This window comes from Pongo abelii, chromosome 6 (assembly GCF_028885655.2).
Source record: "Pongo abelii isolate AG06213 chromosome 6, NHGRI_mPonAbe1-v2.0_pri, whole genome shotgun sequence".
In the NCBI taxonomy this organism is placed as follows: Eukaryota; Metazoa; Chordata; class Mammalia; order Primates; family Hominidae; genus Pongo; species Pongo abelii.
This window is the reverse complement of record NC_071991.2, coordinates 10,840,095-10,863,948: the sequence shown is the minus strand read 5'-3', so window position 1 is coordinate 10,863,948 and position 23,854 is coordinate 10,840,095. Positions and strand designations below refer to the sequence as shown.

The following is a 23,854-nucleotide window of genomic DNA, read 5'->3' as shown; positions in this document are numbered from 1 at the left end:
AGCACGGCCTCCTGACTCGCCCCGGGCCTTGCTTTTCCCTGGACCTCGGAGTCGGCTGCTACCCAAATTCTGTGAGTTCTTCTCCCAAGTCCCACTTGGCATCCAAGACCAGCTTCCATCAGCCAGGATCCAGGCATCTAGCCCCCAATTCCAGACTCGCCCGTGGCCAGCCGCGCTCGCTTTCCCCTTTTCTAGGTGGGCAACCCGTGGTGGGTGGAGGAGGTGGAGAGAGCCTGGGCACCGCCCCCGCGGAGCCTGCTCTGGATCGGCGGAGACTGCGATCCCCCAAAGTAACACACGGGGGCGCCAGGACGTGCGCGGACGCGGGCGAGGCAGCACAAGGTGGTTTTCGTCCGTGTGAGTGTGTCCGTGGGCGTCTTTGTGTGTCTGCGTTTCTGTACATGTGTGTACGAGTCAGGGGGTGTCTGGGTGGGATGGATTCGGGACAACGTGCCTGGTGTACCTCAGAATCAGGTACCTCAAGTGGTTTCTTTTCTGTTTTTTTTTTTTGATGAGGACGATGCTTGATATGTTACTATGTACGTGTGGACGGGGAGGCAGGCGACTTGTGTGTATTGTCGAGTGTGCACAGCGCAGCCTGTGAGAACCTGCAACCGCGTCTTGGATTTCTGAAGTCGCATTCCTTGAGGGTTTTGGCGCCCCTCCCTCCACCTGGTAAAAGGAATGAATGAGAACACTTAGAGCACATCTCCATTGCCCTGCACACATCTCCAGCCTAGGTCTGGGTAACTGCTAGGCTAGGTGTGACATTATGTTTGTGTAAGTGGGTGTGTCTCCGCATCTCAGTGTGATTCTGTAGGACAGTATGTTATGTGTGTGACAAGTGGAAGTTGAAGGAGGCTGGTTCAGGATGACAGAAGTGGTTTTCTTTCTCTTGGTGGATACCACCTTGATGGTGTGTGTGTGTCTGTGCGTGTATTTGAGTGTGTGTGTGTGTGTGAGTCTCTCCAGTGAGTCTCTCTTCGTGTCTCTCCCCATCTCTGTCTCTTTCTCTCTCTCTTTCTTCGTGACTCATCTCTGCGGCGTTGCCCTCCCCCGCTTGCTGGGTCTCCCCTCCCCCACTCAGGAGTGGGTGGGGGTCTGAGGGCGAATGGGACCTCGGGACTAAAAATCAGGGTGGGCACCCCCTTCCCATCACTCATCATTCCAGACCCTCCCGTAGCCCCCAGCCCACCCCTCAGTCCCTTCCCCAGGACTCCCCAGCTCTGGGATGGGGAGGGGATAGGGGAAGAGTGTGTTCTAAATGGGGTAATTTTCAGGGGGCCTTCAGCATCTTCTGTAAGTTCAAAGTGGAGACCCCTTCCCCTCTCATAAAGTGTCCCCTCCCTGCCTGCCCCTCCACCATGGCTGACGCAGTTAAAGGCTGCAGAGGTGAGTCACCGGTTGGGGGGAGGGGGAGGAGAAGAGGGGAACGGTGAGCTTCGGGGTCCACAAGCCCCTGCTCTCTCTTTCTCTCCCAGACCTTCTCAGGGAAAAGACCCAGTGCTCTTCCCCACTCTCCTGGTTTTCCAAATCTTCAGCTTGGAACCCTACGATGCTGGACCCCATCTTCTCCAGCTACCCTCTTGGAGGGAGATTCAGAAACAAATACAAAGAGAGGTGATGGATTCACACAAACAAGTCAGAGCCAATACCAGGCATCCCCAACTAGGTTCCCATATCGGCTCTGCCTTTTCCAGCACTCTGTCTCTCCCAGTCTCTTCAGTTCTCTTTCTTTTTCTACTATCTCCCTCCTTTCCCCATCCCAAGAACCTGTGCCCAGTCCAGAAGCCCCTAGAGGCAGCAGGGTATGAAGGGCACAGCTCACCCCCAGTAGAGGGGAGTAGTGTGTGAATGAGCTGACCCAGGTAGGGAACTGGGATGGAGAGAGGCAGAAACAGATGGAGTCCAGAGACCATGCAGACAGAGTCAAGACCCAGATTGTGGAATCTCCAAGCCTTTGGTGCCCCAGGCATTCATATCCACCCCGCTCCCTCACGACAGGACGACTAGAGCCTTGGGGATGCTGATTTCTGAGAAACTCTGCTGGGCTTGTGAGCTTAAGTGGAGGAAGGGAGGGATGTGGAGTGGGGGCATGTGTGTGCTTACACACACATTGTTGTGTACCACCAAGCCAGGCACACTTTTTGGACGCCAGCGGATGCCCAGAACTGGGTGTGCTCAAAGACTCCAAACTGCATGGGCATACAGGCATGCAGAAGAGATTAAAAAAAAAAACAAAAAACCCAACACACACGCTCGCGTGCACACACAGCCACACCTGGAAGCAAACACAAACACAGCCACACAGGCTGGAATAGAACATCACATAGTTAAATTGGAAACACTTCCATGCCCAACCACTCTTGATCTGATTAAATACACAATTGCTTCCCTCCATTCCCTTTCTTTTTCTCCCGGCCCCGGCCATTTATCTCCTTCACCTCCATACACACATAAACACACATGCACAAGCCATGTACATGTACACGCAGGTGTGTGTGCATACACACACACGCCCACAGGCAAATACAGTTTCTCCAGGTGCCTGTCTCCTCTCATCTTGCAACTTGGTCTCTAATCCCCATCAGCCACTCAGTCAGCCCCCTTGGCTCCCTCCCCCCCCCTTCTCCCTTGGATGGCTTCCCCTCCCCCTCTCCAGATGTCTGAGCCATCTCTCTCTGATTCATCCTCCTCAGGAAGGTAACGTGACCCCCTCCCCATCCCACTGCTCTCTGTATCCAGGCTGGGAAGATGAAGGGGAGATGGGGGGCGGGGAGAGGAAGAAGGGGAGGCCGTGGTTAGTTGTGCGTGGGGATGGGAGGCATTGCCTCGGGGTCTCCTACCCCCTCTTTTCCCTCCTTTCTTTGGAATCTCCACTGTTACCTTGGTTCTCAGTTTTTTTTTTCTCCTTTAGCCTGCTCCTTCTACCTGTTCCAGATCCCTTCATTCCTTCCTCCTCCCCTGCCCCCATCTCTTCTCTCTTTTCTCCCTCTCCACTCCTCCCCATTTCTTTCCCCGCAGAGCTGATGGGCTTTCTTCTGGGAAAGTCGAGCCACTGATGGAAGCGAGAAGCCACTGCTGGTTATAGAGAGAAAGCACGTGAGTGTGTGTGTAGGGAGGGGGAGGTTAGAAGGAGGGTCAGTGCCAGGAAGAGGTGAGGAGGGGGGCGAGGACCGTTTCTGAAAGAGTCTCTAAGACCCTGACAGACAGCCCTGACCTCGGTTTCCAGAGTCTCAGGGTGCGGGTGCCCTGCGTGTGCCCACGAGCACCCCTGTGTCCGCAGTTCGTGTGTGTCTAGCGTGTGTCATTGTCATTCCCCCCTTCCCTGCCCACGCCCCCGCACCGCTCTCTGCCAGCACCGCAGCCCCCTCCAGGCTTCCTCCCTCCCTCCCCTTCATTCCTGCAGTGGCTGCCCCCCTTGCCACCCTCTCCTCTCCCCTGCCCCCTCCCCATTTCCGTCCTCCCCCCCACCCCCGCCCACGGCTGGTCTCCCTTCACCGGACCCAGCTCGCTGATGGATTCTCTTTGCGCAAATCTGTGCGTCATCGCCCCCCACCCCCGGAACCTCTAGCTGTCCAAGCCCCCAGCCCCAACCTCTCTGGCAGGAGATACGGTCGAAGGGGCTGGTGGCAGAGAGGGGCTATCTCTGACGTTGCAGGTCCCCCTCCCATCGCGTTCAAACCTTCCCTTTAAGCGGTGGAGAGAGCTGGAGTTGAGTCACCCCCCCCACCTGCGCAACCCCCTCCCCACCTGCTCTGGTCTCGCCCTCCAAACGTCCTTGGGGGAGGGGAGCGGCAGGAGGGAAAGCGACTGGGGGAGGGTGGGAAGAGATGGGCCGAAGGGGGCACAGCGGGGGGCCTTGACACAAGCGGCAGTCAGGGGACAGAAGGACAGACACCCCTTTTTCTCCAGACACAGCACGGGTCGTGAAACAGACACGACCCAGAGGCACACACATCCTCATTCTTTCCCCCTTCTCTTCCGACTGGGACCCTTCCCGATGGGATTACCAAAACCGCAAGATCCACCCATCTGCCCCTGTCAGGGGGCTGCCACCCGCACTGCCGATCCGCGGACAGCGCCCGCAGGCGTGCAGATCTGTCCCTCTGCACTCAGGTTCACGCCGTCCTTGGGCGCGTGGTCTCGGGGTGGGGAGCCCGGCCCCCTGCTCGGCTCTTGAATCTTTATCCTTCCCCTCCCCAGTACTGATCTCCCACTGGTGCCCAGTCAGACGCTGGGACTACCCTTTTTCTATTCCACTCAGCAACGCGGGCTCCATCCAGCAGCTCCAAGTTGCTCTGCAACCCACCCTCCCACCTTCCAGCGCCTCTGCATCCACCCTTCCATTCATTCTCCCATTCATTCATTCATCCTTTTCTCCTCGTCCCTCCTTCATTCATTCATAGCCCCCCGCCCTGCCCGCTTCAGCATTTCATTCATTCATTCATTCATTCATTTCCCGGAGCTCCGCTAGCGCACACCCCTTCTGCCGAAGGCCCCAGCGCGCAGGCGCAGGCCGGGAGAGGCAGGCACCCTCCAATCGTCGGGCGTCCTTCCTCCTCCGGGCGGCCGCCCGCTTCCCCATGAATGAACATTGACGTCAATGGGGCGGGGCGCGCCCACGTGACCCCGCGCGCTCCTCTTTATAAGGCGGTGGAGGCGCGGGCGCTGTCCAGCGTGCTGAAGCCGGAGCGAGCTAGCCGCCCGGAGCCGCGCCGACCCAGCTGAGCCCAGCCCACGGGACGCCAGACCTCGACCGTCGCTCGTACCCCGGCCACCGCTCGGAGCCGAGGCGGACGCGTCCCGATCTTCCCCTGTCCCCACCCTGCCCCGACCCTCCTCTCCACCTCTCGCGTCGTGACACCAGCTGGTAAATACTCCGCTGTTCGTCCCTCAAACCCTCGGCAGCCAGCCGTGGGTGTGAGGGAGGGTTCTCTCTCCTCTCGATGGGGGTGTTGCAAACACAGCGGGGAGCCCCCTGGTAAGGGTCCCCGGTAAACGGGGGAGTCGCAGCTTTTTCTCTTGCTGCTGAAGTCGCCCACGCACCATCCGGGGAGTCCTACGGGGAGGGAGCAGAGTTTTTTTTTTCCCCCATATTGCTGCCGCTTAGTACGTGGGCGATGGCAGTGAGATGGCTCAGGGAAGGGGGCGAGGAGGCCCTGGGTTTAAGCGAGGGCTTCGGGGGTTATTTTCCCATTTACACGGCTCCAGAGATCGGCACAACATCTTCCTCCTTTGCTCCTAAGCATTCCTCTTCTGGATAAGGTTTGGGGGATCAGGGAAGCCCCGGGTTTCCTGCTGAAAGGTGGGGGAAGGGAACGTAGACCTAGAGAGGAGAATTCTTACAGAAATCTTCTTTTTTTGGTCCCTTCTATTTTTCAGTCTCCGGCAGCCCCTTGGTCATGAAAGCCCTCAGATTGTCGGCTTCCGCCCTCTTCTGCCTTCTGCTGATCAACGGGTTAGGGGCAGCACCCCCGGGTCGCCCTGAGGCGCAGCCTCCTCCTCTCAGCTCTGAGCATAAAGAGCCGGTAGCCGGGGACGCAGTGCCTGGGCCAAAGGATGGCAGCGCCCCAGAGGTCCGAGGCGCTCGGAATTCCGAGCCGCAGGACGAGGGAGAGCTTTTCCAGGGCGTGGATCCCCGGGCGCTGGCCGCGGTGCTGCTGCAGGCACTCGACCGCCCCGCCTCGCCCCCGGCACCAAGCGTCTCCCAGCAGGGGCCGGCGGAAGAAGCAGCTGAAGCTCTGCTGACCGAGACCGTGCGCAGCCAGACCCACACCCTCCCAGCGCCGGAGAGCCTGGAGCCCGCGGCTCCGCCTCGCCCTCAGACTTCGGAGAATGGGCCCGAGGCGAGCGATCCCTCCGAGGAGCTCGAGGCGCTAGCGTCCCTGCTCCAGGAACTGCGAGATTTCAGTCCAAGTAGCGCCAAGCGCCAGCAGGAGACGGCGGCAGCAGAGACGGAAACCCGCACGCACACGCTGACCCGAGTGAATCTGGAGAGCCCGGGGCCAGAGCGCGTATGGCGCGCTTCCTGGGGAGAGTTCCAGGCGCGTGTCCCGGAGCGCGCGCCCCTGCCGCCCCCCGCCCCCTCGCAATTCCAGGCGCGTATGCCCGACAGCGGGCCCCTTCCCGAAACCCACAAGTTCGGGGAAGGAGTGTCCTCCCCCAAAACACACCTAGGCGAGGCATTGGCACCCCTGTCCAAGGCGTACCAAGGCCTGGCCGCCCCGTTCCCCAAGGCGCGCCGGCCGGAGAGCGCACTCCTGGGCGGCTCCGAGGCGGGCGAGCGCCTTCTCCAGCAAGGGCTGGCGCAGGTGGAGGCCGGGCGGCGGCAGGCGGAGGCCACGCGGCAGGCCGCGGCGCAGGAAGAGCGGCTGGCCGACCTCGCCTCGGACCTGCTGCTCCAGTATTTGCTGCAGGGCGGGGCCCGGCAGCGCGGCCTCGGGGGTCGGGGGCTGCAGGAGGCGGCGGAGGAGCGAGAGAGTGCAAGGGAGGAGGAGGAGGCGGAGCAGGAGAGACGCGGCGGGGAGGAGAGGGTGGGGGAAGAGGATGAGGAGGCGGCGGAGGCGGAGGCAGAGGCGGAGGAGGCGGAGAGGGCGCGGCAGAACGCGCTCCTGTTCGCGGAGGAGGAGGACGGGGAAGCCGGCGCCGAAGACAAGCGCTCCCAGGAGGAGACGCCGGGCCACCAGCGGAAGGAGGCCGAGGGGGCAGAGGAGGGCGGGGAGGACGAGGACGACGAGGAGATGGACCCGCAGACGATCGACAGCCTCATTGAGCTGTCCACCAAACTCCACCTGCCAGCGGACGACGTGGTCAGCATCATCGAGGAGGTGGAGGAGAAGCGGAAGCGGAAGAAGAACGCCCCTCCCGAGCCCGTGCCGCCCCCCCGTGCCGCCCCCGCCCCCACCCACGTCCGCTCCCCGCAGCCCCCGCCCCCCGCCCCCGCTCCCGCACGAGACGAGCTGCCGGACTGGAACGAGGTGCTCCCGCCCTGGGATCGGGAGGAGGACGAGGTGTACCCGCCAGGGCCGTACCACCCTTTCCCCAACTACATCCGGCCGCGGACACTGCAGCCGCCCTCGGCCTTGCGCCGCCGCCACTACCACCACTCCTTGCCGCCTTCGCGCCACTATCCCGGCCGGGAGGCCCAGGCGCGGCGCGCGCAGAAGGAGGCGGAGGCGGAGGAGCGCCGGCTCCAGGAGCAGGAGGAGCTGGAGAATTACATCGAGCACGTGCTGCTCCGGCGCCCGTGACTGCCCTCCCCGGCCCCGCCCCCGCGCGCCCCCGCCGCGCGCGCGCTCGCCACCGCCCCCCTCCGTGTTGCCCGCCTCCCCCTCGGTGTTTGCATGCGCCCCGGCCCTGCCCCTTTGCCCTTCCCCCGTCCCCGGGCTGCGTCGGGACCTGCCAGACCTCCCTCCCGGGTCCTGAGCCCGAACTCCCAGAGCTCACCCGCGGGTGACCGGGGGCCAGCCCAGGAGGGCGGGTGGTTTGTGCGAGTTCTCTTCACACGCAGGGCCCCGGCCCCATCAAGTCCCTCTAGGGACGTCCCCGTCCGAAACCGGAAAAAGCAGTTCCAGTTAATTGTGTGAAGTGTGTCTGTCTCCAGCCCTTCAGGCCTCCCACAATCCCCTCCAACCTCTCCAAGTCGCTGTGAATTGACCCCTTCTTTCCTTTCTCTGTTGTAAATACCCCTCACGGAGGAAATAGTTTTGCTAAGAAATAAAAGTGACTATTTTATTAGGACTTTGTTCTCGGTTATTCACCCGTCCCCTTGGGCCTGTGTGGTCCTTCCCAAGGGGCGGTGAGGGAAGCGCCAGCCACAGTCCCCATCTCCTGCTTCCTGCCCCCAAACTAAGGCGAGGGGTAAGTGGGGAAAGTCCTGAAACTGTTTTTAGAGGAGGAGAATATGGCTCGCACCCATTAAGAAACCCGAAATTCCACTTCCAGCTTGGGGGCTGGTGGTAAAGTCATCTTTCCCCAGGGCTTGACAGAGAGAGGCCCAGCGGAATGCAATAAAAAAGTCGATTGTCTGCGATGAGTCCAGCGACCTCTGGTTCAAAAGAAAAAGGTGACCCGCAGAAGGTGCGGCAGCTCTGGGCGCCAGTGGGCTCCTTTTTCCCAAGACCCTGGGGCCGCACGGGTAATGCCGGAGTTTCCTGTGTTCACCCACCCACCTCCCTCCACTGCTTCTTAAATTCCTGGTCCTAGGTACTTTGCAAGAAATGCGGGGAGGAGGGAGTGGCAGCCACAGAGACACCCTGGCTAAAGTCACTTCTTAACTCTTTTTTTTTTTTTTTTTTTGAGACAGGGTCTCACTCTGTTGTCCAGGCTGGAGTGCAGTGGTGCAATCACAGCTCACTGCAACCTCGACTTCCTGGGCTCAGGTGGTCCTCCTACCTCAACCTCCTGAGTAGCTGGGACTACAGGTGTGCACCACTATGCCCAGCTAATTTTTGCATTTTTTGTAGGGATGGGGTTTTGCCAGGTTGCTCAGCTGGTCTGGAACTCCTGGGCTCAAGCGACCTGCCCACCTTGGCCTCCCATCTTAAGCCTTTTCTAATCGCAGGTTCTTGTGAACTGATTCAAGTAAAACTAAACTGGGCAAATGAAATCCCCCACAACAGACCCGCATCCTGAAGAGTTGTTCCTCCTTCCATAAAGGCAGCTCAGGGAGTTGGGGGCAGCCTGTTTGGAGACACATTGGGCATGAAAATCCGTTTAAGGTAGGGTGGCCAGATAAAATACAGGAAACGGAAATCTGCAATTCCAGATACACAACAGATGCAGTTTCAGAGTTAAGTGTGTCCCAAACACTGCATGGAACACATTTATCCCTAAAATGATTTGTGTATCTGGAATTCTCATTTAACTGCGTGCTCTCCGTTTCTTCCCAAGGCTGGCAGGATCCCCTTGGCCTCCTGATGATGCCAGCAGCCCTGCCTTCCTTCACAGAGCCTGAGGCCAGCAAAGTCCAGAAATGCTTTTCCTTTTATTTCAGAAGAAAGGAAATAAAGGCAGACACTTCCCCCTCCCCCTCCCCGCCCCTCCTAGCTCCTGCCTCACCCAGACTTGGACTGAAAGAGGGCCAGGGCCAGGACCAGGGTCCCATAAAGCTCGCCCTTCCCCCAACCCTTCCTTCCCTCAAAGTGGCAAGGTTAGAAAAAAATTAACTATGTTGTTCCTCCCTGGCACTGGATAAAGGCCCCACTGCAGCCAAGGAGAAAGAGGGGGGCCAGGCTCCCCTCCCAGGCAGAGAAGCTGCCTGGCTGGCTAGGGGGAGGGTGGAGGTAGGTTATGGGACAGAGAGGAAGAGAAGTGCCCTGAAAACCTTTTCCCTTTAACCTGACATATTTATATATTTACAGTTATTAGGGAGGGAAGGATGTCTGGGGTGACATCAGTTCTGCAAAGGCAGGGAATAAAAGCCAAATAGCACCCCCATCTGGGTCACATTTTCCTGCCTCCTAGCTTCTAAAACCTTCAGTGGGAAAAGGGGAAAGTGGAGGTAGGGGGTGGAGGGAGGGAATGTTTGAAGGGCCTGAGCCCACAGCTCACTCCGAAAGAAGGTGAGGCAGCAGAGGAGGGGCAGCCGAGTCCCACCAAGAATAGGGCCCTGGGCAGAGGAGAAGCAGCCGTTCCGCCACGCTGCCAGGACCCCATCGCCACGCCCTGGCCCAGCAGGGGCTATGCCAAACCCATCTCCTCCAGCACACTCCGCGGCGACTCATCCTCCTAAGGCAGAGACAGACAGAGGGTGACGCAGAGACACCAGGGTGGGCAAGACAGCAGTCACGAGGAAAAGTCAGACGGGGGAGGCACAGACACGGGGGAGGGGGAGAGAAGCCAATGTGAGCCCAAGGCCGGACCAGCGAGCCCTTCAGGGGGCGCCCACCAGCCTCCCAGGGCCAGCCCCAGAGCCAGCCAACAGTGGCAGGTGGGGTCCAGGTTGAGTCCGTCACCACCCAGAGAACCCAAAGCCAGGACCTTGGTAAGCAGGGGCCCGGCCTTGACACCTGGGGGTAAAGGGAGTACAGCCGGGACAAAGAGGTGGGGGATCTTTCTGGGGCCCTGGGGGGTACAACTGACTGGGTCCTGTTTTTCAGAGTGGGGAAAGGCAGTGGGAGGTGAGTGCCAGGTCCCTGAGGGGAGGTGAACCAGGCTGCAGGGAGATGCGTCATTAGGGTCTGAGTGCAACACTGGTGACATGGTGGGTGTGTGTGCCAGGGTGTGTGTGTGTGTGTGTGTGTGCGCGCCAGGGTGTGTGTGTGCGTGCGTGTGGGAAGGTGAAGCTCGACCAGTGAGGTGGCAAGTTCAGTTCTGCCCTCTCTCTCACTGCAGAGATGAACCCCCCCTCGCCCCCCATCTCTCCCCCTCCTCAGAGCCAGCTCAGGCCGGGCTCGCTCATCACTGCAGATTCCGGTGACTCATCTCCCTGCACCAGGGCTCGGTGATGGCACAGCAGAGAGGGGGCAGGCAGTAATGGGGTGAGGGCGGGGGCGCCAGGGAGCAGGGAGAACCAACATCCAGGTGCTCTCTGCCAGCCCCCAAATCCCCATAGCCTTTTCCTCCTGAGACGCAGAGGCTTTGTAGTATGTGTGTGTTTAAAAAAAAAAAAAAGAAAGAAAAAAGCCAAAAAAAAGAGGGGTGGGGGAAGAAATCAGGGAAGAAAAGAATGACCTACCAGGTGCCCCTTCTCCAATTCTCCAAGCAACTCTTAACTCCAGAGCAAACCCTTAACCCTTTGGCGTTAAGCCTTGCTCAGAGAATTGGACAAAGGAGACTGGGTGGCCATGAGACATCTGGGGGCTTGGGGGAAGGACAGAGCTTGGAATGAGGGGTGCACAGGTGGGCTATCTGCCACCCTACCTCCCACCCCGTGGGGTCAGGGCTTGAGGGTAAGCTGGAGAGCTGGGCGTGGTGGGGGTCAGATACCACGGGGGGGGGGGCCCCTTGGCGACAGTGGGCAGGGCAGGCAGGGCGTCCAGGGGAGGGAGGACCCTGTCCGCCACTGTGTGCTTCCTCTTCCTCCTCACTGTGCCTGGCCCGTACCTCCTGCAGTAGGTCAGCCTGCTCGATGGCTTTCAGCACACTCTTCTTGGAGGTGTCCTGGACATCCCCCCCCATCAAAAACTCATCCAGGATGAAGTAGGCCTTCTCAAAGTTGAAGATGATGTCCAGCTCACACACCTGGGAGGGCGGGGAGAGGCTGAGTTGAGCGTGGAGGGGCAACTGGAGCTACTTCCTTTTCAACACCATGCCTCCCACCTTGGGTTCTGCCCCCAACTTCCAAGCCTTAGTAGTTGATTCACCTTTTTCAGTTTTTTTGTTTCGTTATTTTGTTAGAAACAGGGTCTCTTGCTCTGTCGTCCAGGCTGCAGTGCAGTGGCATGATCACAGCTCACTGCAGCCTCAAATTCCTGGGCTCAAGTGATCCTCCTGCCTCAGCTTCCTGAGTAGCTGGGACTACAGGTGCATGCTATCACGCCCACCTAATTTTTAAAATATTTTGTAGAGATAGGGTCTTGCCATGTTGGCCAGGCTGGTCTCGAACTTCTGGCCTCAAGTGACCCACCTGCCTCAGCTTCCCAAAATGCTGGGATCACAGGCGTGAGCCACCACGCCTTGCCTTGGATCAGTTTTTTCCCTCTTCCTCTTGCCTCTTTCCGCCTGATCATGAAACATTAGTTGCCTTATCTACCTTTGTCTATGGTTCCCCTTGCCTTCCCCCCAAAATCTGTGATGTTCTTCCCACCAAAGGCTGCAGTAGCCCCGCTTCCTGGACACTGTGGGGCAGGGAAGGAGGGAATTCCGGACCATGGGGTGGAAGACTTGAGTTCCAAGCAGGGCTCTGCCACTAACCATCTAGCTAAACATGTCATGAAACATCTCTAAGTCTCAGTTTTCTGGCCTCAAAAATGGGGATACCAACACCTACTGCTAGGATGGGATAAGGAGCAAACAGGAGGACCCAAAAGCACTTTATAATACAAAGTATGGAGTTACTACTACGCCCCATCTAAGATCTGAGCTGTCCCTCAGATAAGTTAATTCAGAATCTCTGGGAGTGGAACCTGGATATTGCTATTCAAAAAAATTCTCCAGAAAATTCCAATGCAAATCCAAGATCAGGAACCAGTGATAAAAATCTGAATATGGGGCTGGGTACAGTGGCTCACACCTATAATCCCAGACTTTGGGAGGCTGAGGTGGGAGGATCACTTGAGCCCCAGAGTTACAGACCCAGCCTGGGCAACATAGCAAGACCCCATCTCTAAAAAAAAAAAAAAAAACAAAAAAAACAAAAATTAGCTGGGCATAGTGGTGTGCACCTGCAGTCCCAGCTCCTCAGGGGACTGAGGCAGGAGGATGGCTTGAGCCCAGAGGTTAAGGCTGCAGTGAGCTATGATTGTGCCACTGCACTCCAGCCATAGAAGGCATTCCTCCAGGTGACAGGGTGAGGCTGTGTCTCTAAAAAAATAAAAATTTGAACTAAACAAAACATCTGAACTTGTTCTCTGTGTGAAAAGTCCGAGCTAAGCTCTAAGTGGAGATTAAGTGCCTGATCCTGCCCCCACTTTCCCCACTCAGGGACGATTATGGGACATGGTTAATAGGCTTAAAGCTTAAAAAGGGAAATTAATTACTGTTCTTACTGCTCCAACTTCACCTCTCCCCTGAGACTTCCAGGGCAGAGACTGGAGGGGCCTCAAAGTTTGGTGGATTACCAAAGGGGATTGCTGGGAATGGAAACTGGTGGGCAGAGGAGACTTACACTGCCAAAGTATTTGTCTAAGAGCTCCACGTATCGGTGGATCAGCTCCAGTGTGATGAGCTCATTGTCTTGGCCCTCGATGGCGCAGCAGAAGTAGAGGCTGGCATATCTGCGGAGAGGAGCGCATGAGACATCGCTACAAGCTTGCTTCAGGACCCAGGCATTCTGGGCTCAAACCTCCCACCAGCCTGGGGGTGGTCTGTGCCCTGGCTGGCCACAGGTGAGGTGGCCCTAGGGCATGTAAAGAGTAACTCACCTGCCTCTTTGTGCTGTCTTAAAAACATGCAAAGAACGCATGCTTTTTCCTTCCTGCCCTCTGACCTCCTAAGTTTGACTCAGCAAGAACCTGAGCCAAGTAATTTACCTGCTCCGAGGAGAAGGAACCGGAAAGGGTGTGTGTGTGCGTGTGTGTTAGGAAAAGTAGGGCAGGACCTTCGACTGCAAGGGACATGCGCAGTGGGGCAAGACAGGGCCCAAAGGGACACGTGAGTGAGACAGGTGTTTCGCGTGAGCAAAACCAAGTGGTAAACAAGAACTTCTTTAAGAAGGGTTTGGGGAGAAAAAAAAAAAAAAGGACGCTGACATTCATTACTGTCCTCCAGATGTCCTCAGCTCCCAGGTCTCCCTGACCTAAGGGACGACCATTTCTCAGCCATTTTAACCCACTGCCCAACTTGAATCTAGGCAGGTCTGAAAGTAGGTGGGGAGTCACCTCTTATAGACAACTTTGAGGTCCCTCCACTCCAGGAAGCTGCACATCTTGGGCTTGCGAGCCAGGACAACCTGCATAAGCTCACGCACCATCTTCTTCCGTTCCTTGTCCGAAGTGGCTAGGTACCATTTTTGCAGCCGCAGTTTTCCCTGCCGGCTGAATAATAACATGAACCGCATCTGTGGGGGATGGGAGGGCAGAACCGAGGGTAAACACACATTCCCCAAACTCATCTCCGGCTAATTCTTCTCTACTTTCTTCCAACCTCCAGCCCCTTGCTCTCAACGCTGGGTGTTTCCACCAGCAGGGGGAAGTCAGAGCTTCTAAGTCTGTCAGCTGGGTTCAAATCCTGGCTCTACTAGTTATGCAAGGCCTTGGGCCAATTACTACTGTAAGTCTCTGGGCCTCAGTTTCCTTATCTGTAAAATGGACATCGTACCTGCTTTGCATAGTTGTTAGGTGAGACTAAATGAGTTGATATATGCAAGTCCCTAGCACAGGCAGGCAGTATAACATGTTAGCTATTATTATTATTATTTTTGAGACACAGTCTCTCTCTGTCGCCCAGGCTGGAGTGCAGTGGCACAATCACTGCTCAGTGCAATTTCCGCCTCCCAAGTTCCAGCGATTCTCCTGCCTCAGCCTCCTGAGTAGCTGGGATTACAGTCACGTGCCACCACGCCCAGCTAATTTTTGTGTTTTTAGTAGAGACAGGGTTTCACCATGTTGGCCAGGCCCTGGTCTCGAACTCCCAACCTCAGGTGATCCACCCACCTCGGCCTCCCAAAGTGCTGGCATTACAGGCATGAGCCACCGCACCTGGCCATTAATTATTATACTATTACCATGATTCCCTGACGTCTTGCTTTCTGGTGTGCTTTCTAAAGGTAAGTAAAATGCCTAGCACAGTGACAAGACGACGGTAACCAACGCCAAAGAAATGCCTGTTCTCTTCCACCCTCTCTCTATCCATCACCATGCTGAAATCTGGTATTTTGTCCCTGGAGAAGCTACCTCAATTTTCCACCCCATCATAGCCATAAGATCTTAATGATCTCCCAAACATATCACCCTCCAGTGCCAGGCCTATGCCCAGGGGTATCCTCCTCTGTAGTATGTATCTCCAACACCACACAGGGTAGGGAGACGCCGAAATCCCATCTTCCTCTCTGCAGGCATCCAGGCATTTGGTCTTTGACATTTCTCTTTAACTTTTCTTCCTTTTAGGGTGCCTCCTGCTAAGCTCCCACTCCTCCCCAGACACCAGGTAACCAATCTCCCTCAGTTAGGGCCCCGCCACCTAACTGAGGTGTTTAGGGGGTTCCCCCAAAGAACGTCTGCAGAACAGACAGCAAGCTGGGTCAAGTGGGATGGAAGACTGAACCCTCACTGCCCAGTGTACCCCAGCTTCCCAGTTCCAGGGGGTCTGGGCCACATCCTGGAGTCTTCTCCTTCCCCCAGTAGCTCTTCTATTCATGGACATGCCCAGGCTTGGAATCGCTGGGTATGTGGCACTGTACTAGCTTAGTAAGTGAAAAATCAGAATTCAGGAGAACTGATTTTTTTGGTGGAGGGGAAAAGAGGGGCGCTGGGGAGCCTCGTGCGGCGCTCAGATAGGGGGGTGGGGAGCAAGCAGGAAGACGGAAGGCCTGGGTTCCGGAAAGAGAGTGGGATGGGGGGCAGAGAGCCCCGGAGCCCGGGATCCCAAAGCCTGGGTCCCTCGGAGCAAAACCACGAGTCCACTTCGCTTCTCTACCTGGGCCCAGCCTCTAGGCAAGCACGGCCACGAACCCAGTAGGGCGCTCCCTTTTCCGACCCGGAAACTCCCCTCCCACACCCCTCTCCCCACCCGGGTCCCCGCTCCCGCCTGTGCAGCCCGGGAGGGGGGTCTCGGTGACCGGTGACCCCCGCTCCCTCTCTCTGCAAAGAGACCCCCGCAACCCTCTGCTTCGGGCGGTTTCCCTGCAGCGGGGATCGAGGGACCCCCAGGGGCCAAGACCCGAGCGCCCCTCCCGGCTCGGGACGGCCCCGCCGCCCCTTCGTCAGCCCCCGCTCGCCCTGCAAATGCGCCCCCTCCCCGCCCCTCTCCCGAATGCCACCTCCCCCTCTTCCTCCCGAGCCCTGCTCGCCCACCCGCCGAGGCAAGGGAGGCCTCTGAGGACCAGAGGGAAGACAGGGCGGCTCACCCCGAGGGCGGCCCCCGAGGACCCCCGCAGGTGCAGCCCACGCCCCTAGCTTCCCCCTCCCCTCCCCTCCCTCTTCGCACAGCCTACCATCCTGCAGCCTCCGGCTCGGCGCGTCCCACTTCGGCCACCGTAGGCGCCAGTCCCACTCCCTTTCTTATCCTTTCTCCGGTTTCCCTCCCTCTCGCCCGAAGCCCCGCCCCGTCCCGCCCAGGCTCTGACTCCCGGCGCGCCACGCACTGCGCAGGCGCGACGCCGCGGGGAGCGCGGGCGGGGCTGGAGGCGGAGAAGCGGAAACCATGGCAACCAGGTCCTTGACTGCAGCTTCTAGGAGCCCGGTCGTCATGGTAACGCGGCTGTCCTGTGGGCTGGTTGGAGGATGGGGGAGGAGGACAATGAGGTCCTCGCGCTTTGGAGCCTTGTGGGGCAAAAAGGCGGGAAAAGGGGTGAGAGGTGAATGAGACGATCATTGGAGTTGGAAGCAGCAGGCAGGACTCCTGGAAGGGGAGTGGGCCGTGAAAAGGGAGCAGGGTGGGAATTAAGTGTAGGGGAGGAGGAGTGACCTGGAAAACAGAAAGACAAACGGTCATGAGAAAAGTATAGAACTCAAGCTAAATATCTATTGAAAGCGTGATAGACACACCCCTCTAGTTTTTTTCTTTTTAGAGACAGGGTCTGGCCGCGTCACCCAGGTTGGAGTGCAGTGGTAGGATCGTGACTCTGCAGCCTTGAACTCCTGGCCTCAAGCGATCCTCCCGCCTCAGCCTCCTGAGTAGCTGGGACTAATTTTTAATTTTTTTTAGTAGAGACGGGGTTCTTACTATGTTGCCCAGGCTGGTCTCGAACTCTTGGGTTCAAGAGACCCTCCCGCCTCGGTTTCCCAAACTGCTGGGATTACAGGCGTGAGCCACCGCACCTGGCTTCTGATCTTACAGTAAGACAAATGTGTAGAAAAAGAATAAAAGAGAAAAGGAGAGGCTGCTATAAAAGGCGTGTAAGGAGAAGGGGGAGGAATGTGAATTGAGGCAAAAGGGGAAGAAATAAAGAGCGTCTTAAAAGGTTAACTTGGGTCAAAACTCAAAAAGGGACAGATGTAACCCAAATCTCAGTGTGAAGATGAGGTGGATGTACGTTGTAATATGGGCTTTTAAACTGAATGTGTGTGTGTGTCTACGTGTTACTGGAAAAAGGGGTCCCGATCCAGACCCCAAGAGAGAATTCTTGGATCTCATGCAGGAAGGAACCCAAAACAAGTCCCAGAGTGTGGTGAGAAGAGAGAGTTTATTGAAAGCTACACCCTTACGGAGTAGGGCATCCTCAGAAAGCAAACAGAGGAACACACTGTCTTAAGTTTTTCTTTTCTTTCTTTCTTTTTTTTTTTCTTCTTTTTTTGAGACAGGGTCTTACTCTGTTGCCCAGGCTGGAGTGTAGTAGCATGACCATAGTTTACTGCAGCCTCCACCTCCTGAGCTCAAGCGATCCTCCCACCTCAGTCTCCCAAGTAGCTAGGACTACAGGCATGCACCACCACAGCCAGTTAATCGTTGCATGTTTTGTAGAGACAGGGTATTGTCATGCTACCCAAGCTGGTCTGGGACTCCTGGGCTCAAGGTATCCACACTCCTCGGCCTCCCAAAGTGTTGGGATTACAGGCATGAGCCACCGCCCCGACCTTTAAGTTTTTCTTATATAGGGGTCTTGTTTTTGTAGAGACTCAACTAAGCTGAGTCAATGTGCAGATGGGCCAATGGCATGACAAAATTTATTATTCTGTTAATTTAACTATCCTTGACATTCTAGTAGGTAAGTACATTAAAGCAAAACTATAATTATCTTTCTTCCTTTCTTTTTTTTTTTTTTTTTTTTTTTTTGAGACAGAGTCTTGATCTGTCACCCAGGCTGGAGTGCAGTGGCGTGATCTCAGCTCACTGCAACCTCCACCTCCTGGGTTCAAGCCATTCTTGTGTCTCAGCATCCCTAGTAGCTGGATTACAGCTACATCCTTCCATCTCAGCCTCCCAAGTAGCTGTGACTGCAGGCATGAACCAGTGCATCCAGTTAATTAAAAAAATATTTTGTTGTGGAGATGGGGTCTCACTACTGGGATTGTAGGCATGTGCTACCACGCCCAGCTAATTTTTGTATTTTTAGTGGAGAGGGGGTTTCACTATGTTGGCCAGGCTGGTCTCAAACTCCTGGCCTCAAGCAATCCTCCTGCCTAAGCCTCCACACCCAACCAGAACTATACTTATCTTAAAATCACATATTGTTATGGGTATTGGGGCATCTGGATTTTCTGTTGTTGGAGGAGTCTGTCCTTGCAGGTATCTTTAAGCTGTTTCCCCAACTGTAAACAGCTATGGGTTGTGACTGACAAGGAATGTGCCTTGTTAGTTTCAAGATGGAGCTGAACTTAAAATGGCTTTATGCTGGCTCTCTGAGGCTCCTGCTTCCCTAGCACAAGTGATAAAGTAAAGAGGTCTGGATAGAAGGATAAGAGAAAATCTTAAATTTTGTCATGCAGAAAAGTTAATGATAGATAATTGTTGGCAACTAATGTGCTATTATTTTTGAGTAGCACATGATGCAATTGTTGGTAAGGCCTCACCTCCTGTCTCCACTTTATTTATTTATTTATTTTATGTATTTATTTTTTTGAGATGGAGTCTCGCTGTGTTGCCCAGGCTGGAGTGCAGTGGCGCAATCTCGGCTCACTGCAACCTCCACCTCCCGGGTTCAAGTGATTCTCCTGATTCAGCCTCCTGACTCAGCCTTCTGTCTCAAAAAAAAAAAAAAAGAGGACAGTAGTACATATCTTGCAAGGTGGTTCTGAGGATTAGAGGTAATGTATAGAAAGTATCTATAAACACTTCATAATGGTACGTATCATTTCCTCTCCCCAGCCTCTTCCTTTTTTTGTTGTTGTTGTTGAGACAGAGTCTCGTTCTTGTTGCCCACGCTGGAATGCAGTGGCACGATCTCGGCTCACTGTAGCCTCCACCTCCCCAGATCAAGCAATTCTCCTTCCTCAGCCTCTCAAGTAGCTGGGACTACAGATACCTACCACCACACCCCACTAAGTTTTATATTTTTAGTAGAGATGGGGTTTCACTATGTTGGCCAGGCTGGTCTCAAACTCCTGACCTCGAGTGATCTGCCTGCCTTGGCCTCCCAAAAGTTCTGGGATTACAGGTGTGAGCCACTGCGCCCGGGCCCAACTTCTTTCTTCTTTTACTTTTTCTTCTTCCTTTTGCTTTTGTTTTGTTTTCTCCTCTGCCTCCACCTTAGGCTTTTCAACACCATCGTCTAAGATATATGACATATACTAGTGGAATATCTTACCAGTGGCATAGATCGTTGGCTGCCTGAACTATTGTGGTGCTACTTATTTATTTATTTATTTATTTATTTAATTTTGTTTTTTTGAGACAGACTCTTGCACTGTCGCTCAGGCTGGACTGCAATGGCGTGATCTCGGCTCACTGCAACCTCTGCCTCCTCGGCTCAAGTGATTCTCCTGCCTCAGCCTCCCAAGTAGCTGGGATTATAGGTGCATGCCACCATGCCCAGCTAATTTTTGTATTTTCAGTAGAGACGGGGTTTCACTATGTTGGCCAGGCTGGTCTCGAACTCCTGACCTCGTGATCCACCCGCCTCGGCCTCCCAAAATGCTGGGATTACAGATGTGAGCCACCAAGCTCAGCAGCTATTTATTAGGTCAAGAATAAGATGGCACAGATAGTTAGCTGGCTGGACTATCCTGGTATCATTTATTAGGTCAAGAATAAGATCAATAAAGCAAGTTGTTAGGGTTAGAAAGGATGAATCATATGGAATGAAAGCAAGGACTAGAAGTATGGCCTGGCGCGGTGGCTCATGCCTGTAATCTCAGTACTTTGGGAGGTGGAGGCGGGTGGATAACCTGAGGTCAGGAGTTCAAGACCAGCCTGGCCAACGTGGTGAAACCCTGCCTCTACAAAATACCAAAAAATTAGCTGGGCATGATGGCGGGTGCCTATAATCCGAGCTACTCGGGAGGCTGAGGCTAGGGAATCGCTTGAACCCATGAGGCGGAGGTTGCAGTGAGCCTAGATCGTGTCACTGTACTCCACTCCAGACAGAGCAAGACTCTGTCTCAAAAAAAAAGAAAAAAGAAAAAAAGGAAACGTGCTTAGGAGAGAGATGAGAAGGTATAAGGAAGGAATGAGCGGTATGAGTGGTGAGATAAATAAATAAAGCAGGCTAGGTGTGGTGGCTCACGCCTGTAATCCCAGCACTTTGGGAGGCCGAGGTGGGCAGATCACCTGAGGTCAGGAGTTCGAGACTAGCCTGGCCAACATGGTGAAACCCATCTCTACTAAAAATACAGGCGCCTGTAATCCCAGCTACCCAGGAGGCTGAGGCAGGAGAATTGCTGGAACTCAGGAAGCAGAGGCTGCAGTGAGCAGAGATCGCGCCACTGCACTCCAGCCTGGGCTACAGAGCAAGACTCTGCCTCAAAAAAAAAAAAAAAAAAAAAAAAAAGAAAGAAAAGAAAAAGAAATAAAGCAGAGGGCCAGGCAGCAGCTTGCAGAAGTTTGGAAGCTCGAGAGATATCAACTCCTACACTTCTTGGAAAGCCGACACTCTTTAAAATTCCTTGCTCAATGTGATATGCCGAACTGCAGAAAAGATAGGCTTCACGAGAGGATTGTTAGAAATGTGGGTTTTGCAGCCAGGCACAGTGGCTCACGCCTGTAATCCTAGCACTTTGGGGGGCTGAGGTGGGAGGATTGCAGGAGCCCAAGAATTCAAGACCAGCATGGGCAACCTGGCAAAACCCTGTCTCTACAAAAGATAGAAAAATTAGTCAGGCATGGTGGCACACACCTGTGGTCCCAGCTACTCAGGAGGCTGAGGTGGGAGGATCGCTTGAGCCTGGCAGGTGGAGGTTGCAGTGAGCCGATATCTTACCACTGCACTCCAACCTGGATGACAGAGCAAGAACCTGTCTCAAAAAATTAAAGAAATTACAAATGAAAAGAAATATGGGTTTTGTTTGTAGGGAGTCATAGAATTCCAGTGGTTGAAACTAGAGTCTTGCCCTGTCTCCCAGGCTGGAGTGCAGTGGTGTGATCTCGGTTCACTGCAACCTCTGCCTGCCAGGTTCAAGCGATTCTCCTGCCTCAGCCTCCTGAGTAGCTGGGACTATAGGCGTGCATCACCACACCCAGCTAATTTTTTTGTATTTTTAGTAGAGATAGGGTTTCACCATATTGGCCAGGCTGGTCTCGAACTCTTGACCTCAAGTGATCCACCTGCTTCAGCCTCCCAAAGTGCTGGGATTACAGGCGTGAGCCACCACACCCAACTTGGATTTCTTCATTGTTAGCGAATGATGAATGTGGAGGATCTACGAGTTAGTTGATCCGATACAGCTTGTGCATGGAGATGAATTGAGATTTGATGCAGTTGGCAGTTGAGAGTCGTTATGGTTGTGTGAACCAGTGAATAACTTGGTGAAAACAGTGTTAAGAAAGTTAATCTTGGCCAGGCCCGTGGTGGCTCATGCTCGTAAGCCCAGCACTTTGGGAGGCTGAGGTGGCAGGATTGCTTGAGCTCAGGAGTTTGAGACCAGCCTGGGCAACATAGACCCTGTTTCTAGAAAAAATAAAAAAAATTAGCCAGGCATGGTGGCACGTGCCTGTGGTCCCAGCTACTTAGGAGGCTGAGGTGGGAGGATCGCTTGAGCACAGGAGGTAGAGGCTGCAGTGAGTCTTGATTTTTCCACTGCACTCCAGCCTGGGTGACAGAGCGATACCCTGTCTCAGAGAAAAAAAAATTAATCTTATAGTCATACGTGGGAGAATTTGAGAGGAAAACTGGAAAGCTGAAAGATTGTCTGAGAGTTTTGGGAATCCTGGCTCCAGGATGAAATGGGAGGGACAAATCAGGAGAGATGCCTCAAAGGAGCTGGTGATCTGAAGTTGATCATCATCTAAGTAGAGAGGAAGCGAGAAAAATCCTGGAGGGTTAGTGGTGCCACTTGTATAAATGGAAACATGGAAGAGGTGAGATTCTTCTTCTTCTTCTTCTTCTTTTTTTTTTTTTTTTTTTTGAGATGAAGTCTCGCTCTGTCACCCAGGCTGGAGTGCAATGGCGTGATCTCAGCTCACTGCAACCTCCGCCTCCTGGATGCAAGCAATTCTCCTGCCTCAGCCTCTCGAGTAGCTGGGATTACAGGTGCATGCCACCACCCCTGGCTAACTTTTGTATTTTTAGTAGAGACGGGGTTTCACCACGTTGGCCAGGCTGGTTTTGAACTCCTGACCTCAAGTGATCCACCCGCCTCGGCCTCCCAAAGTGCCGGGATTACAGGCCTGAGCCACCGCACCTAGCTGAAGAGGTGAGATTCTTCTTCATCATTAGGAATGGTGTTTGTACTGTCATCCTACAAACCACAATGACACCTCCCCATGCCTTTTCTCATGTGATTGTAGAGGTGGTTCCTGTGGTGATTGAGAGGGTGGCCAGATGGCTTCTGGAGCCTCTCATCTTTGTGAGTCTGTGATCAGTGTTCCTCCCCACCTTTTTTTTTTTTTTTTTTTTTTCAATTTTTTTAGAGTCAGGGTCTCACTCTATTGCCCAGGCTGGAGTACAGTGGTGTGAACATGATCACTGCACCCTCAAACTCATGGGCTCAAGTGATCCTCCTGCCTCAGCCTTCCAAGTAACTGAGACTGTAGCCATGCACCACCATACCTAGCTATTTTTAAAAATTTGTTTGTAGGGCCAGGTGCGGTGGTTCACGCCTATAATTCCAGCATTTTGGGAGGCCGAGGTGGGTGGATCCCTTGAGGTCAGGAGTTCAAGACCAGCCTGGCCAACATGGTGAAACCCTGTCTCTACTAAAAATACAAAAATTAGCCGGGCGTGATGGCACACACCTGCAATCCCAGCTATTTGGTAGGCTGAGGCAGGAGAATTGCTTGAACCCGGGAGGCAGAGGTTGCAATGATTTGAGATCTCGACACTGCACTCCAGCCTGGGCGATAGAGTGAGACTCTGTCTCAAAAAAAAAAAAAAATTGTTTGTAGACATCAGATCTCACTATGTTGCCCAGGCTGGTCTCAAACTCCTGGGCTCAAGTGATCTTCCTGCCTTGGCCTCCCAAAGTGCTGAGATTACAGGCGTAATCCTACACATCACACCCAGCTGGAACACTCTCCGTGGTTGATGTTTGTCATTCTTTTCAGCACTCAGGTTCTAACCCCCCTTCTTTGAGTGTGGGAATCCCGTGTCTTATGAATCTAGGGAGGAGATAGACCAACCTCCCAGAGTAGCATTTGCAATTTCCAGATATTCGCTTTTGCAGCGTTGTTTCTGGGCATAGCATGGGCATGTCAGCTGGACTCTGCCCATCTGTGCACCTGCCAGACTTTGCTCCAGGAGAGACTGGGGTGGGCGTGAGGAGATGGAAGGTAGTTAAGACCCTGGCAGAAGGACAGAGGATCAAGTTCCTAGGGTGGCAGTGGAGTGGCGCTAATAGCAGTGTCTTGCGTCCACAGGACAGGCAAAGGCACAGGTTTGCTGTAGGGCATTGTTCCTAGTGCGATAGTGTGAGATCTCCCTCCAATTTGGTTCTCTGGCTGCCCCAGTGATTCCCTGAATTGCCCAATTTCCTTCCTTCCTTCCTTCCTTTCCTTCCCTTCTCCTCCTTTTTTTTTTTTTTTTTTTTTTGGAGCCTCACTGTGTTGCCCAGGCTGGAGTGCAATGGTGTGATCTCAGCTCACTGCAGCCTCCGCCTCCAGGGTTCAAGCAATTCTCCTGCCTCAGCCTCCCGAGTAGCTGGGTTTACAGGTGCCCACCACCATGCCCGGCTAATTTTTGTATTTTTAGTAAAGACGGGGTTTCATCATGTCGGCCAGGCTGGTCTCAAACTCCTGACCTCATGTGATCCACCTGCTCGGACTCCCAAAGTGCTGGGATTACAGGTGTGAGCCACTGCACCCAGCCGGTTTCCATTTTTTAAAAATAAAATGAAATAAAGTAAGTATTCCATTGTCATCTCAAACTTCACTTTGCCAAAAACGTGTTGCCACTTCCTTCCCCCAAAATTATCCCCTCTTGGTTTCCCATTGTGGTTGATGTTACTGCCTTTTTCTAGCCTTGCGAGCTGTAAGCCTAGGACATGAGGGGGGTAACACA

The 23,854-nt window shown here is 54.5% G+C and overlaps 2 protein-coding genes across 6 annotated transcripts; one reads left to right on the top strand and one right to left on the bottom strand.

Moving 5' to 3' along the window:
- The first annotated feature begins 81 nt into the window (after nucleotides 1-81).
- On the top strand, nucleotides 82-8,110 carry VGF (VGF nerve growth factor inducible). 3 transcript variants are annotated; one of them, XM_024250479.3, is made up of 6 exons: nucleotides 299-675; nucleotides 1,281-1,392; nucleotides 1,482-1,620; nucleotides 3,025-3,102; nucleotides 4,654-4,873; nucleotides 5,386-8,110. In XM_024250479.3, exon 6 carries the CDS (start codon nucleotides 5,406-5,408, stop codon nucleotides 7,251-7,253), a length of 1,848 nt encoding a protein of 615 aa, XP_024106247.2. In that variant the 5' UTR covers nucleotides 299-675; nucleotides 1,281-1,392; nucleotides 1,482-1,620; nucleotides 3,025-3,102; nucleotides 4,654-4,873; nucleotides 5,386-5,405; the 3' UTR covers nucleotides 7,254-8,110. The 3 variants fall into 3 exon arrangements, with proteins under 3 accessions (XP_063581999.1, XP_024106247.2, XP_054416297.1); XM_063725929.1 differs by lacking the exon at nucleotides 4,654-4,873 and having other exon boundaries at nucleotides 82-675; XM_054560322.2 differs by lacking the exons at nucleotides 299-675; nucleotides 1,281-1,392; nucleotides 1,482-1,620; nucleotides 3,025-3,102; nucleotides 4,654-4,873 and adding an exon at nucleotides 4,881-5,268.
- Nucleotides 8,111-8,970: 860 nt separating this feature from the next.
- Nucleotides 8,971-15,880, bottom strand: AP1S1 (adaptor related protein complex 1 subunit sigma 1). Of its 3 annotated transcripts, none has more exons than XM_024250275.3 (5): nucleotides 15,758-15,880; nucleotides 13,485-13,663; nucleotides 12,773-12,881; nucleotides 11,050-11,187; nucleotides 8,971-9,732 (listed from the first exon to the last, which is right to left on the bottom strand). In XM_024250275.3, the coding sequence occupies exons 1-5, from the start codon at nucleotides 15,758-15,760 to the stop codon at nucleotides 9,685-9,687; spliced, it is 477 nt and encodes a 158-aa protein (XP_024106043.1). In that variant the 5' UTR covers nucleotides 15,761-15,880; the 3' UTR covers nucleotides 8,971-9,684. The 3 variants fall into 3 exon arrangements, with proteins under 3 accessions (XP_024106043.1, XP_054416303.1, XP_063582000.1); XM_054560328.2 differs by lacking the exon at nucleotides 15,758-15,880 and adding an exon at nucleotides 15,618-15,757; XM_063725930.1 differs by having other exon boundaries at nucleotides 8,971-11,187; nucleotides 15,758-15,873.
- Between the last annotated feature and the right edge of the window lie 7,974 nt (nucleotides 15,881-23,854).

Excerpts from the sequence above, each read along its gene's own strand:
- VGF (XM_063725929.1), top strand. The coding sequence starts at position 5,406 with ATGAAAGCCCTCAGATTGTCGGCTTCCGCCCTCTTCTGCCTTCTGCTG.
- AP1S1 (XM_063725930.1), bottom strand. Across the intron at positions 12,882-13,484 it reads CTCAAAGTTGTCTATAAGAG|ATATGCCAGCCTCTACTTCT; the intron begins GTGACTCCCCAC and ends TCCTCTCCGCAG. Across the intron at positions 11,188-12,772 it reads TAGACAAATACTTTGGCAGT|GTGTGTGAGCTGGACATCAT; the intron begins GTAAGTCTCCTC and ends CCGCCCTCCCAG.